The 16,257-nt window shown below is 35.9% G+C and overlaps 1 protein-coding gene across 2 annotated transcripts in view; it reads right to left on the bottom strand.

The window, feature by feature from the left end:
- Positions 1-16,257, bottom strand: part of unc5c.S (unc-5 netrin receptor C S homeolog) — a 265,714-nt gene that overhangs the window by 15,678 nt on the left and 233,779 nt on the right. Inside the window, exons 8-11 of one of the 2 annotated variants that reach the window (XM_018243404.2) lie at positions 15,476-15,541; positions 11,731-11,922; positions 10,414-10,758; positions 8,985-9,072 (exon numbers count right to left, since the gene is read on the bottom strand). In XM_018243404.2, the coding sequence (XP_018098893.1) occupies positions 8,985-9,072; positions 10,414-10,758; positions 11,731-11,922; positions 15,476-15,541 (691 nt within the window). The remainder of the gene's footprint in view (positions 1-8,984; positions 9,073-10,413; positions 10,759-11,730; positions 11,923-15,475; positions 15,542-16,257) is intronic. The other variant, XM_018243405.2, reaches the window with a different exon arrangement.

Raw genomic sequence — 16,257 nt, 5'->3', positions numbered from 1 at the left:
ATTCTTATGTTTGTGTGCTCCTACTTGCTGGAACTATATATAAATACATATATAGTAGTTGGCCTCTTTTTGGGAAGACTAATCCTCCATAAATGTTAATTATTCTTCATCTATGGAAACACAGGTAAGTCTTGTTGGATATTTTTTCTTATTTAAAATGAGGACGGGAGCATGATGCTCAATTTTTCTTTTTTAAACTTAACCCCTCTTAGATATAGGTTTTGGAGTTAAGGGGATGACATCAACGAATCAGTAGAGAAGTTTTGTCCATACACAAAAGGCTGGTCCCTGCAATTCAACTGTTTTTTTTTTAGTTCCCTTCAACCAAATAAAAGTAAGTTTTCCGTTCAAAGCGAGCTGGAAATGTTACTCTGCTTCTGCTTAACTCTAATGTGTGCATGTAAGTAGATTGATGGTAGAGACAGTCACAAATCAGTGCATGAGCTGAAGTTATATAAGAAGATTTATTCAGATAAACCAATTTATTGTGAAGAGTGTGTAGTGCAATCCCATGATATACTTGACAGCACTGCCACTTCAGTAACAGACCAGAACATTGATCAGGTCAAACAAGAATGTCCAAGCATATATTTAAGCTTGTTATTATGAGGGTTGTATAAAGGTTTGACCCAGCAGAATTTGAAGATGGGTACAAATCTTTATTTACAAAGTAACATATTGATTCTCAAGCTAAAACCTTGCAGGTTATGCAACTTAGTGTAAGGAGCAAGTTGCAGATGCTGAGATTTGTAGCACTTAATGCTCTGCAACATCCATGTTCATGTTTTTTAGTATGCATATTAACTAGAAAATCCTGTCATTCACCAGCTTCATGTATTCACTTACAGTATGTCAGTATGTGTTATTATTGTATGGCAATTTCAAAAAACATAACAAAACCCTTGTTCCCCTCACATGACTTTATCTCTGCTCCATCTGCACTGCACGTGGCCTATGGATTTATGGCTTGAAACAGCATATTATGGGGGGATTATTTAGAAACACAATGTTTATCCTTGTGCCATAAACAGCAGATACTAAGCAACAATTTCTAACTGGACACAGAAAACAGCAAACATCTGAAATAGTCAGTTTTATGCTGAAAGAAGAAAGTGTGGTAGGCCCGAGAAATCCATTTCTCAAAAGAGCAAACAGGTTTTTTTATATTGAATTTTGAAATCTGACATGGGGCTAGACATTTTGTCAATTTCCCAGCTGCCCCTGGTCATGTGACCTGTGCCTGCAGGAGATTGAAGTTTATCAGAGCACAAGTCACATGACTTGGGGCAGCTGGGAAATTGACAAAATGTCTAGCCCCATGTCAGATTTCAAAATTGAATATAAAAAAATCTGTTTGCTCTTTTGAGAAATGGATTTCAGTGCAGAATTCTGCTGGAGCAGCACTATTAACTGACTAATTTTGAAAAAAAAAAATTCCCATGACAGTATCCCTTTAAGATACTGGGATACAATGTCTGCAGTGTTTAAGTGAACCAGTTAAGAGAACTGACTGTGTGCTACTGTAACAAAAATATGTTATGTACTGAGAAATATCTGCTGATACCTGTTAATAAATTGGTTATTCAGTCCTAAAACCACTGGCGACCTTCATTTTTTTAAGCATTATATGTTCAACTATTAAAATTCAATCTTCTCTGACCCTTACTCCACCTATTGTCAGGACTCAACTGAGAATGACGGTCTTAAATGTACTTGTGTCCTGCCTGCGAGTAGCTGTATTTAGGCAATAAAGTGAAGAAATCATTACAAAAGTATACAAGTTCCCTGAGTTCTTGGCAGAGCTAGACACCCAATGCAGACAGCTTTCTATTTGGCTTATAAATGAAACTCCCAAATAAAACTATTTATAGTTTACTATAAGTACACTATGATTCTGCTGAGAAGGGTAATTACTTGCAAATCATTTGTCTTCTCTGTACTTATAAATGCTTCATAACAGCCCGTTTCCATTTTTGATTTCAAATGGAAACCCATCAAAGTGATACATTTTATTTACCAGGGTACAGATTTAACATTCCTTTTATAACTGAATGGAACCAGACTTGGCATGTAAATTATTAAGAGCAGTTTCATCTTTCTTAGTATATCATTTAGAAAAATGGAATTCAGTTAAGGAGCACCGTGCCAATATGGAAACTACTAAATCTGCCAGTGTGATAGCAGATCCAGTGATTTAGCAAGGATTTCATGGGGCAGCTATAGTTCTAATAACTTTATTGATGCTTAGAAAAATGATGCCTGTAGCTGCTTCCCAACTGTCTGGTGTGTCAGCTCTGATTTGAGAGGACAGAGAATGATGCTTTCATACTTGGGCTTTTCACCTGAGGAGACTGAGAAAGAACAGGATAACAGTGGGATGAAGCAAACAGGCAGATATGTTGTGAAGTTTTGTCACTGCAAAAAAGCATGCAGGTTTTGATTTATTTTTTGCCAATTAAGTTGATTATAAGGGCTATTTATCACCCTCCTGTCATTGAAGATGCACACACTGCATTTCTACAGTAATGTACAGTCTATGTTAAAGTGGAAAAGCATGTGCATTCTTACTGTATGTTTAGTAGTTGTATTCAAAATAGTCTGCTCATTTTAAAATAAAATAAATGATAGAATTTGGGTAAATATTTTTTGGATAATGATTAGTGTCATATTGGAGTCTCTTGTAATGTACAGACTATCATATACATTTTTTTCTGTCTTTATTGATATATGCACAATATTAAGTACATGGATGAACTTCAAGCCATACAAACAGAAATGAAAAGAATGCAGATTGAAACATGCACATTATCCTAGTCTGTATATAATAAAGGAAACACATGTCCCAGTGTAAACACAATTAACCCTCCCCCAAGTAGTGTTCCTGCTATGAAGAGTTTCAATTATGGCCTCTATTCATGCATTGGCTATGCCCCCAGTTATTCCAGACCAAGGGGCAAATTCCCTGCTTCACAGCCACTGCAACACTTCGCTGGGCCTAGATTTGCTAGGACAACGCCAATTCCCTAAAGTGTGAAGTTGCGTCCAGGGTGCCGAACGCTGGCGAATTTTCGCTAGCATTACTTCGCCAATCAAAGTGAAGATGTGCTAGTGATGCCTAATTTGCATACGGCGGGAAATGATAAAGTTACATGGCCGTATATGTTACAGCAAATGCATTACATTACACAAGTCCAGGGACCCTTAATAAATAAAATAGAGTTGTTATAATGCCCTACACATGAGTCCACTGTATAGTTTATGTTCCATATGTTATAAAATGGAGGGGCAACCCGGTTATTCAAAAAATCTTTTACGGACCTTTGCAGCGTTTTTTGGGACTTAGTAAAAATTTGCACTAAAAATTGAGGAAGTCCTATGCACTCAATTGCACTTCACTTGGTCTGAGCTTGCGAAGGCAAGTCTGGCGAATGAGGTAACATTTAGTAAAATCCGCATCTTTGAATTTGCAGAGTTACGCCCATTCGCCAGAGCGAAAATTCGCCTGGTGTTAGAGTGTGAAGCAACACTAGCATCTATCTCCTTCGCTAGCGAAGTGACGCCTGCACCCATTAGGAAATCGGTGAAGTTCCAAAATGATGTCACGCTGGCGAATTTTCACTAGCGTTAGTCACTTCGCCCTTTAGGGAATCTGCCCCCAAGTGTCTGGCCTGGTAGATGAGAAGGAAGTTTTTGATCATCCAAATGCAAACACAATGGCAGTTTATGTATGAGCAGTAACACCTTCATAACATTTTAGATTGTTAGATCTTTTGGGCAATGCCCTCTTTACCTCTTGTATTAATTATTGGTTACTTTGTATGTACATCTGTACTGTATGTTCAATGAATACACCTACTTATTGTACAGTAGTGTAGAATATGTTAGAGCTTTATACATACTTGTTAATAATAATAATGGGGTTATATATATATGTATATATTGAGTGCAGAGGACTCTTGTATTTGACTATATATATATATATATATATATATATATATATATATATATATATATATATGTATATATATATATATATATATATATATATATATATATATATATAATCACAAATTACTGATCCGCACTCCTCCTGGCAATTACTTGCATCTACCCGGGTGCTGCTCCTGGGAAAAAGTAGATGCAGACGAGCAAAAATAGTAGCGCACTCCTGGGTTTTCTCATATAAAAAATTAATTTATTAAGTCATGATTAAAAATGGTCAGCAATCGACGTTTCGGCTCGTGTCCAGAGCCTTTATCAAGATTACACATCCACATAAAAACACTGTTTAAGTACACACTGCCCCCTAAGGGGTGTGCCCAGAGTCCCCCCAACCACCAATCACCACATCCCATTAGGCATCATCACTCCATAGCCATTTTAGTTGTGATCCCAAGTTAAATATTCCATGTTTCAAAGGCATATGGGTATTCCTATGGCACCTAATGGGATTATCTCCATGTCACAAATACAATGACAGATACAAAATATATTGAAAATACTCCAAGCATAAATTGTTAAAGGTCAAACACGGGTTTTAAAGCTGAAGTGCATAATAAATCTCAAACTACAAACTTCCATGAGCATATAGCCATCTTATCTCTGACTCAGGAAACAGTTAAAGAAACATTGTTCATTCAAACCTTTTGGATACATAGTGCCTAATCTCCTTATCCAATATGTTTCCCGTTGTAACAGTAACCTAGATCTATCGCCACCCCGTCTAGGTTCTGGGACATGATCGATAGCAATGTACTTGAATGTGGGCAATCTATGTCCCTTTTCGAGGAAATGTTTAGCCACTGGCTTAATCGACTTACCATCCCTATAGGCTGTACTAATTGCGGACCTATGCCCGTCCATGCGTAATCGCAGTGTCATGTCAGTCTTGCCAATGTAGGAGAGACCACAAGGGCATGTTATCATATATATGACATGAGTAGTTGTGCACGTGATACGATGCTTGATTTTTATTTTTTGCCCCGTCTGTGGATGGTAAAACGCCTCCCCTGGTGACATATACCTGCAAGATGTACAGCTAATACACCTGTAACACCCCGGTTTCCCAGATTTAAGCCAACCAGATGGTGTTTTCTGGTAGCATAGTATTGGATCTGTCGCCACTAGCAAATCGCGTAGATTTTGCCCTCTACTGTATGCCATCATCGGGGGATTGGGGCATAATCTACCCAAATCCTTATCCGCCCTAATGATAGGCCAGTTCTCTTTCACCAATTTATCTATAGCGTAAGAGGATGTATTGTATCTGGTCACAAACGTCATCCGCCCAGATCCGTCATCCGGTTTGTTAGTACAGACCGAGACTCTTTGCTTGGCTAAATTATATATATATATATTATATATATATATATATATACATACAGGTAATTATGCATTTGCCTCCTAATATTTCCATTAGACAAATAAAAGGTAAAATTACGAAAATGAATATAGTATGTCTTAGAGAGAGGCAAATGTAAAGTGTGAAAAACAATCAGAAATGAGAAATCTCTGAATTGTAACAAAACCATTGGTTTATATCAGCTGAAATTAAAAGGATATAAAAGGAGGTGAAATCAAATGTACCAAAGCAAATAGTATTTCTTCTGTTTGCCCTTTATATTTGCTAAACACAACAAGAATATAATCCTGCTTAGCTGTGTTCTCTGATGGAAGGAAACTGAACTATTAAAAATTAACAAGTACAAACACAGTTTGTATAACTGTGTTTATAGCACTCCTATCTATTGGAAAATTCAGTTCCCATGGACACTGCCGCACATATTGGAAGCAAATATCACAATTTCTTAGCTGTTTCAGTTTTGTGCTTACATTCTAGAGATACTATAACCTTCATTTTTTTTTTTTTTTGCTACTCACTTCTATAGTCTAAAAAAAAACATATTTTATAGTTGCAGTAGGCAGTTACAAAGTAACCAAAACATATTTCAGTATTAAGAAAAGCAAAACAAATTCCTTTCTCCCATCTGACAAGTCCTGCGTCACCAATGACCACTGATAACCCTGTATTTTGTTACTTTTATTTGCAAAGCCATTTATCTCCACCATTTACCATCTCGCTGTGAAAATCCTTTCTCTAGCAACTACAACGTAAAATCAAAAAAAAGGCAAACGTGCTAACAAAAGCAATTGAGAATTGATTGGTTACAAGGTGATCATGTAAATGAACTCTTAATCTAAGGAGTTTATTGTAGAGTCTACTTATACACTGTATTCAGAACACATTATAAATGACAAACTCACTTGGTTTCATTTTCATTATAAATGACTAAAACTTGGTTTCATTTTTAATCGTACACTGCACTATCCATTTGTTCACTGGAGACCACAATAATAGTGGATCCAAAAGGAAATACCTTTCCCATTATAGTAGGAGTCATATTTTTGCCACAGTCCAACAAAGAATACAGTATCCCACTCTTCTAAAGCCTGATGAACTCTTGGCCTGTCCAAGAGTTGAGCTGTGTATAGGTCAGTACATACCAGCATACAGCACCCCACTATTAAAACATTTTCTTAATCCAGGGCAGACAGAAACTTTTTATCCTTTCTGTACAAACTTTCCTGCCTAAGTTTCATAATGAAAAAATGTGTCAGGCTTTATATTACTGAGTGCAGCAAACATGTTACATTTCCAATTCCTGAATGTTATTTTGTAACTTTAACAAGCTCCAAATGTTAGACCCAGTGTGAACAGCGGTTCTGCAGGCAAAGTGCCTGTTATCTTGCAGAGCAATGCCGGAACGTTCAGTTCACATACCATGCTACTCATAGATTTCATTAAAAAATGCAGTCCACTGACCTGATTCATGAATTAAACAAACCCAGCATCAGGTCTGCTGTCCAAGGCTCAAGAAAAAGCTTCCTCTTGCTACTCAGTCTAAATAAAAAAAAGATAATCCTCACTCCTTGTCTTTTGAAACTTGTATAGTTTTTCTTTGACCCTTGCATTGCATTAGGATAAAAAATAGATTGTCTACACTTCCTGAAGTAGCACAAGCAAGTTTGCTGTAGTCTCAACAAAAGTAATATTTCTTTTTCTAATTACCTTTTCTAATTACCTAAATATGCTAAGATTTTATAATGTTTTTTTTGCTTTTTTTACTGTTACTTTGCAAAACTGTTGGTAATTCAGTAATCAAACAAAGGTTTATTTATTACAGTGCATTAACATAGCCTTATAACAAACTTCTATTTCCTTTCAGAAAGCTATGGAAATCATTAAACAGCAAAATGTTTACCCAACAAAGGTTAGCTTTATGAAGTGAAATTTTATGTTTACCCAGCAGAGAGAGCAGAGGTTTATGAAGTGTAATTTTATCCACAATGAGAAAATTTATGTAATAGCAAGGCTAGTTTTCAAAGGGTCTAAAAACTCCCTGTTTAACGACATGAAATGAGAGTTTTTGTGTAAGTGTAGACCTAAACATTTACATTAAACTGCGCATGTTGTGAGAAATTGCAGTAGCCTCAAATTGCTTACAGATTTCCTTAAACATGGAATAGCTGAAAGACTCAAGATAAGGTCCCAGGCTCTAGTGGTATAGCAACCATGTTCTTATAAACCAGATACATTGCATTTACCTATTAAGTAATTTTTTGTTCATTTGTTCAGCAGTTGTCATAGCTACTGATGTGTATGGGATGCTACTAACTGGCTATTTTGAAGCACAGGTAAAAAAAAAATCAAGTAACTCGTACTTGTGCCTGAAATGATGGCAGATTATTTCATAAACCAGTATATACGTATCTGAGCACGAAAAACAAAGGGACCATTTCGGAAATCAAGTGCAGTGTGCAAAGTGCAATTACTGAAGCAAGCTGTATGTTTTGACCCGTAATGCAAAGGTTCATTCATAAATAGCCCCTCTAAAGTTGTATTGGAGGATTCTTTACTTCACAACTGTGTGTGGGTACCGCGTTCTTCATGCTTGTTGATCATAAACCGATGTGACAATTGTACCGATTAAAAAACAATGTGTGCCTGTATTTTACTGTTAATTTTATTTATGTATTTGTTTATTTAATGGGGGTTTGGAGAGAAAGATTTTTAATAATGTTCTCACTTGATATTTCTTATTGAGAGGCAGTGTGAACAGCGGGTGGGTGAAATAATTATAACTATTAACCCAACAAGCAGTCTAGTCTGTACTGTACAATACTATTATAGGCCTTTCTATCAAAATGTATTACTTCAAAGCAAAACTCAACTTCCTCGCCAGTTCTGTGTTTGGTACAAAAAAATGGGAATTTCCTTTGCCTTTCCATGCTATAGAGAAGTTGCACTGATAAAATTAATGTATTTTATACAATATAGTGTTACACTCCATTAGTGTTGTGCTTCAGAAGCTTGCATATATTTTATAAAAAAAAAAAGCTGTGTAGCCATGACAGCAGCCATTCACGTTGAAAGAGGGCAAAGGGGTGCCCAGTTATATAGCAAAAAACAGAAAAACAATGGTTTTAGTACTTTACCAGCAGATAAGCAGAAATCAAATGTTAATCTTGGCTCTATACAGAAATATAGAATGAAAATCTCTCCCAATTGGTCTTAGGGGAAAAGAAACATTTAAAGAGACTTGCCTATACCAGGGATAGTGCAACTTAGAGGACACAGATCCTATAATCCTTAGCTAGTACTTGTAGTACTTTTGAAGGAACCAGAGCAATGAAAGTTTCCTATCGCTGATCTTAACATTAATAGCAAGCTGCATGGATTAATAGGAGAAAGCTACTTTCTGTACAAAATACATGATGTTTTCAGACCCAAATGAGTGTTTGGGTAATGAAAGAGAGGCAGACAGGAAATGCCGTGGCTGTTTCATATCTTTGCTAAGCACGCAGCTCTTTCATTTTTGTGAATCAAATCAACTGACTTGCCTCAATTTTGGAGGTGAACTGGCCACGGCTCTAGTTAAAACTGTTTTGACAGATGAGAGCAATTCTGCAATACAGGCAGTTACCTCATGTTCTCTTTTCTGTGAACAGTCACATACATTTCATACACTCTTCCCTGAGGAACAGCCCCGGCAGGAATCAGCAAGCTCACTCCTACAAAACAGCAAGATAAAAAGACAAATACAGAAATGAGTATAATAATAATAAAGAGACTAAGGAAAAGAAGACAAAACCCATGTTTGAGTTTGTACGAAAATGCATTTATTTTGCAGGGTAATGCGGAAGTTTAAGCCCTCAAAACCAGGAGGATAAAGGTTGCCATGGTGATTGAAGCCTTACTCATGGCTCTCAAAAGCAAAATAATTGGTGAGGAGCAAAATTGCCCAGAGAGAGAGAGAGAGGAGTAAAAGCAAAAACATTTTCATTTTCAAAAAACAAATATCGGTATCTAACATTTTACAGCAAATCACCTGGGAGGGAGGATGAAAGTTTTAGTTTCACTACACCTGGGAAATCAGAAGGAAGACCGTACCAATAATGTGGATCTTTTTTTTATTGCAATGTTCTTTTTATATGTCTACCTATATGGCTAGTTCAAAGACTTGTAAATATCTGCCTATGGTGTATATTGTGAAGATATGGGCAAATTTTTATGTAGCACTGAAGGTTGCCAAGCCTTGCTATGGTACCAATTCACAGCCTGTCAATCACTCCTCTGTGTATCTTTGGGGAATTCTCTGCAACCTCAAGTACAGTTTCTTCCATAGGGTAGTGCAGTGTGTATATTGCAAAAAAAATCTAGTTCAAGCCATTTAAAGTTCAATAATCAACTTTGAAGTTGAAGAATTAACACATGACATTTGTATGAATCACTGTTGCTCCATTAAGCAAAAATTTGCTGAATGACTGCTAGCAAGCAAGTGCCACTGAAATGAGTATCATAAGATACTACTGACACACTTATATATTATATATATATATATATATATATATTAAAATATGTATATATATATATTACATATGCATATTTCCCTTAATAAATTAAATAAGGAATCAAATTCCTAAAAGGGGCAACCTATACTTATATACACGTTCTTTCAACAAGAACAAAATAAATAGAACTTACACTGCACTCTGGCTATTGTTTTCATTTTAACTCGAATCAAAGCTGAAGTAAATTCGAAGTCGTAGTATCCTATTCGATGGTCGAAGTATTCAAAAAATTACTTCGAATTTCAAATTTTTTACTTCGAAAATTCCCTCGAATTTACTTCGACCCTTAGTAAATCTGCACCTTACTATTAAGAAGCTGCGTTAGTCTTACATCACCTTTTGCAGTGACTGTCTTGGCTTATAGATAAACAGAAGCTGGTTATGCAGAGAATTATCTGTGCACTGGTATTTACCCAGTTTATCTTAAGAAATAACAGCAACAAAAACAATCGTTTGCCATGATTGATTAAAGAAATGGAAATTAAATGATCAACTTCTTACCTGAATTAGGAATAATTAAGTGGCCTCCAAGTGAATTGAAGGTTCCAAAAGCAGTGCACGATGGATCCGTCTGTCTTGCAAGGCTTTGGTTCTTCATATTTAGAGTATCATTCTCCATTAAGGTTTGTGTGATTTGCGAGGAAAGCTTTGACGTATAGTCAGACAGGTCATCTTGAGGAGTAACTGTACCTGAGGAATTGTACACTTTAATTTTCAAATTAGGGAGAGGGTCCAATAGAGGCGAATTAGTCATTGGAATCTTATCTGAGACATCATGAAGGGCATAGACAGGTCCTCTGTACATGGCTGCTGCAGATGTGAGATCAGGAGGAACTCCCAGGAGATCTATGAGTAAAAACACAGTGAAAAAAACATCATTACTACACTGGCTATTTAAAATATAGGATAGTTTTTAATTTTCCAGTAGCATTTTTGCTGAGTCTATGATATGGGCTAGCAAGTGGCAAAGTGCTTAACACTTGAAGACTCGATCCTGTAAGTCATACAATAGTCCGACATGACATTGGATCACACACCAGGTTATGAAGATGGATCCCTCCTGACTCACATTAAAAGCACACTATTTGTTTAAAAAACGCCATAGTGTATAGGAAAAGGAAACACAAAGTTACTTCCTTAGAACTGTTCCTGACAAGAGCACTTTCTTCCCTGTGTTTCTTATGTTTCCTCCCACAGTCCAAAAACATATCAATTAAAAAAATGTTTATGGTTTAGATGCATTGGAATGGAAGTGAAAGTGACCTAAAATAACATTTTAGTTTTAGAGGACTGTCAAGAGACAATTTGCACAATATTGTAAATTCTAAAAAAAAAATTGTTTTTTTAAACAACAGCTAATACAATCAGTATTCAGTTGAATTATTAGTTCTCTCCAGCTGGACCCTATTTTCTTTCTCCGCATTAATAAGAATGAAACAGGGTCAGTAACATACATATTTAAGCAGTAGGCAAATTCTCTAAATATTCTAGGCCGAAAGAACAGATTGGAAAGATGTAGCACTTGCAGTCCATCTTATTTTATGGTCCTTCCAGTGAAAGCTATTATATAATGAGGAAATTTCATTTGCCACTAAAATCCTAGAAGAAGCACATATATTTAATTCCTAGTATTATTAACCTCCCATGTGACTGTACACAAATTGTTTTTTAATATTGCTAGAACTCCACATCAATGGATCTGAGGATAAAAAGACCAAGTGATTAATCTCAATCACAGTGGTTAGAATGGCTAAGGCTTAGAGCATTGAAATGTACTCCAAGGGCAAAATAGGAAATCATGGAAATATAAATGCTCACCTTGTCTGGCTGCTTTGATGTTGACAGCTTGAAATCCACCATTTAGTGCAGAAGTGTCAATGATGTCAGATTCAAAGCCCCGATGATTCTTGCGATAGACAAATAGTGCCACAATAAATGATATGGCTAGGCACACAATCACAGCAATCACTAAGCCAACATACAGTGCCACATTGTCCGAGCTTGGAGCAGCTAAAAGGCAAACAAATAATTGAATTACATTGAGAGGTAAAGTGGTTGTTACATTCTACAATAGAAGCTGTACCTTAGCAGTGCAACAGGAAATAATCTTGAACAAAGATTTTTCCTATGTTCATGTTATCTTCTGAACAATAAAATAGTTTTGTCTTATTTATTATGAAACTATAGTTATCCAGCTATTTAGCAACTAATTGTAATATAATGTAAAAACCTATAATAGTTATACTCAGCTGCAACCTTCAATTGTTTCCTTTAGTTTCAAGGCTGTCGATAGCATTATGAAAATACTAGTATCGCTCTACTTGCATTGTTGTATTTATGGCAGTGTTTCCATGGACTGATTAATAAAGGACAGATTAATACAAGGAAGTTAGCTCTGTAAATCCATGCCCCTTAGTACCTTCAACAAGGCACTTAGAAGCATTGACTACAGCCCATCATAAGGATATTTATTTATCTGTTTTTAAAGTATATATTTAATTAGCAATAGTAATTCTACTTCTTCTTGGGACCGAAAGCACCATTCTCCAAATGGTTTCTGACTCATGATTGTATAAGGAATTCCAATGACCAGAAATCATCATCTGTGATGGGTGAATTATTGGGCAGGCGCAAATTCGTGCTGAATTTCTGTTGGCAAACAAATTTGCAGCGAAAATTCGCCAGTTCCGATGCCATTGACAAATAAATGGATGCCCATTGACTTTAATGTGGATCCAATGTCACTGGATTGTAATTGTCACTGGCATCAATCATTATATATCACCACTCTTTGCACAATATTTTATGTTTTTTGCATTGTTTATTTCTAGAAAGGTATTCTGCAAAAATGTCACCGATTTGAATATCATTTATAGTGCTGCAATAAAGGCTTTACTATTCTCCTAAACACAAAACTGTCTTCTATTTCCAGCAGCAGAGGTAGCAGAGGTAGCTGGAACTAGTGGATAAGTCACAGATGCGCTTGCACCACCAAAAGTGTAGGAAATGATTTTCGAGGGGATAAAACATATGACAATAGTATAATAAGTGCCACTAACGAACAACGGGGATCTACAATAAATGGCCAGTGCTTAGTTAAAGCCATCTGAGCTACATTTAAAACTGTTTCATGATTTTTCCCATGGAGGATTTTATGATAGGACATTTTATTGTGCATATCCTTCGAAAACTATTTCAGAGCAAATGACAGTTGGCTAGATCTGAATCCATGTGTTTCTACATTTGAAAGCATTTAAAAGCCTTCTCTAAATCATGTTTCGGGCAATAATGTTTATTTCTACTGAATAAATGTCCCTGCAGGGAGAACTGATTTACTGAAGGGAAAAATATATAGAAAGTTGCCCAACACTGAACAAATGAAAACATGGATAGCATAGTCCATTGGCTAGATTAACACTGAAAGCCTGAAAGAAATTTAGGTTAAAAATCAATGGCTAACCTTTATGTTAATTAAAAACATCTTATAATTTGGGATAAATCTGTTTGCATAGCTTCCTTGGAGCAGCAGCTACTGCATTAATAATAAAGGGTTTGTTAACCCCCAAAGCAATAATGGAATACCTAATAAAACGGAGACCGTGGACTGCAAAATAATAATCATACTAATTACTAAGAACTTGTACAGAGGATTGTTGTGGGCATCCTGCCCAGCCGCTTACTAATCCACAGTAATAAGAAACTTGAAAGGCTTCCCTGAATAGCACAGATTTCTCTTTTCACCTTTGGAGTCTATTAGAGAACACTGAGGATAAAAAGCAATGGTCAGCAGCGTTTCTGAAATTGGCGGAAACCAAGATAAGCAAGGATTGGTTCTGTAACACAGCTTCATTTATTCTTCTTATGTACTACATCTATTCAGTCCATTGAGAAACACCTTGCAGAAATGTACTTTCTCTACAGTAAATGCTTTATTCACTGGATCAAATCAGCATAGCCATGAATTTCACAGTGTGCAAAAATAAGTTAAGTTGCACCTGCAAAAATAGAGTGCAGCCTTTTTAGAGCCTGGTCAGTATAGTTTAAAGAGAACACATTAACTAATGTATATCTATATCTGTAGACATATATATAACATACACAGGAGCAGTACATATAAACAAGCAAGGTGCGTGAAGACCTAACATATAGGACGAATGACTCTGTAGGGCTGTTTATAAACAGAATAATTTTTGGTTACCTAAATAGAACCATCCTCAGGGACAAGGATTTATTTTGGCTAATAACCCCTATGTCAGTGCCATATGAATAGTGCTTACTTTTCCTGTGCTACATGTACAAACAAACTTCTAAGTCTATGTAGTGATAAAAAAACGTATTACAGGTATGAGATCTATTATCCAGAATGCTCAGCACCTGGGGTTTTCCAGATAACAAATCTTTCCATAATCTGGATATTCTTGTCTTAAGTCCACTAGAAAATCATTTAACATAAATAAACCCAAAAGGCTGGTTTTGCTTCCAACAAGGATTATTTACATCTTAGTTTGGAGCAAGTACAAGGTACTGTTTTACTTTTGCAGAGAAAAGGGAAATATTATATTAAAATTTGTATTATTTGGATAAAATGGAGTCTATGGGAGACAGCACTTCCCCAATTCGGAGCTTTCTGGATAATGGAGCAATTGTACTGCAAAGTATGCAGAATACATTAAGGTTGTTTTCCAAGAAGCTCATTGAAATACTGTACACTGGTGGCTGTACTGGGTATTCCTGTGCACTACCCTGCATTTATATATAGATTGCTTCACTCAATAACAGACAAAACCCTTGTATGACATATGAACAAAGCAGCTAGTTGGTTCCTCTGGATTGAGCAAGAACTGACTCTGAGCAGATGTTGCTGATCAAAGGAAAGGGCTTGCAGCTGCACAATGTAGTTCTTCCAACTCTATCATGATCATTTCAGCAATGTTCTTCACATTACTGAAATATGGTTAGAACTGTAAAGATAATATAAGATAATGGTACTATAAAGATTTCAAGACTAAAGTGTCTGCTGCAAATCTCATTAAGTACCAATTTAGATCTAATAATAACATTATCCTAGCTTAATATACCATGGGCAGAGAAAAAGAATGGGAAGCAATGGCTACAGTGATTCCAGGAACTTGTTTCTTTTTATTTATTTATTTGTGATGACAGCATCCATTCTAAGCAATCTAGTTAGGCTACCAAAGCTTCCAACGCTAAAGTGGCAGCACTAATGATTGAAAAAAAAATCTTTAATTAGAGAATCTGCGAAGCAATGAGAATGAAGTGGATGAAAAAGCTATATTTAGCATTTTTCAAGGGTATGCATGGGCATTAAATCTAATTAAGGTCCTTAAAGCAAGTTAAAGGTTTTGGGAAGAGCCCTATTTTCATGTTACTGCAATGAAGTGCACAATCTATCTATTACCTATAGTTGTATATATATATATCTAAAGTTCTAAGGTTAGACCTTTTGATTTCAAATGTATTCATTGTGTGCCTAGATTTAGATGTGGAGAGGAATTCAAGTAATTTATAATAGACGGACATAAAAACCAAGAATCAAACTTACAGGAATATTCATATTCTTTTTGTGTTTTCTGCTCATGGATTCTGGGTGAATGGGGGTAAATCAAACCTTAAAAAGAAAATGAAAACAGAAATGGAAACAAAAGACAATAAACAAAAGGAAAAAAAACAACATAAATCATGGAAATAAAAATGTTTTAATTAAAAGGCAACATACAGTACTTTATTGTATGTAAATTTGAGTCCAATGCAGTATTATGATCGTGCTTCTTCTGCCTGCTTGAAAGGTTTCCCTAGAACTAATAACTAACCAGATTGAATTTCACAGCCAATGTCAGTCTCAGCTCACTAGCTTTTGGAATGCTTCAGTTTTTTCCTCTGTTGAACATAAACGCTAGTGGATCTATTTTATTCCATATATCGGAGGGCATTTGCATTTAGAAAGTCTTTTTTGCTTTATACTTGCCACCAGCTTTAATTTCTGTCTGCGAGTCTTCAATATTTTGTAATTGAGCCAGTACAAAAAAGAAGGGTCCTGGGCACATTACATTCACTGTACAGCTAGCGTATTATGGAAGTCACAACTTAACACTAACTTCTTATTTTTCTTGTTATTAGGAATACTTTGCTAACTCCACAAATGAAGAATTTGCATAATTGAACCTTTAACTTTCTGGGATATTGCTTTTTTTTAGATGGGATACACCATATTGCTTGTTGCCTCAAAAAAATGCTATGTGTGTGAGCACCGTCCATAATATTACTAATGCATTCTATCTCACTATCTGTAATTGGATTGAATTACTATACAGTTCCCCTATGCAA

Source organism: Xenopus laevis, chromosome 1S (assembly GCF_017654675.1).
Source record: "Xenopus laevis strain J_2021 chromosome 1S, Xenopus_laevis_v10.1, whole genome shotgun sequence".
Taxonomy (NCBI): domain Eukaryota; kingdom Metazoa; phylum Chordata; class Amphibia; order Anura; family Pipidae; genus Xenopus; species Xenopus laevis.
This window is presented reverse-complemented; position numbering and strand designations above follow the sequence as displayed.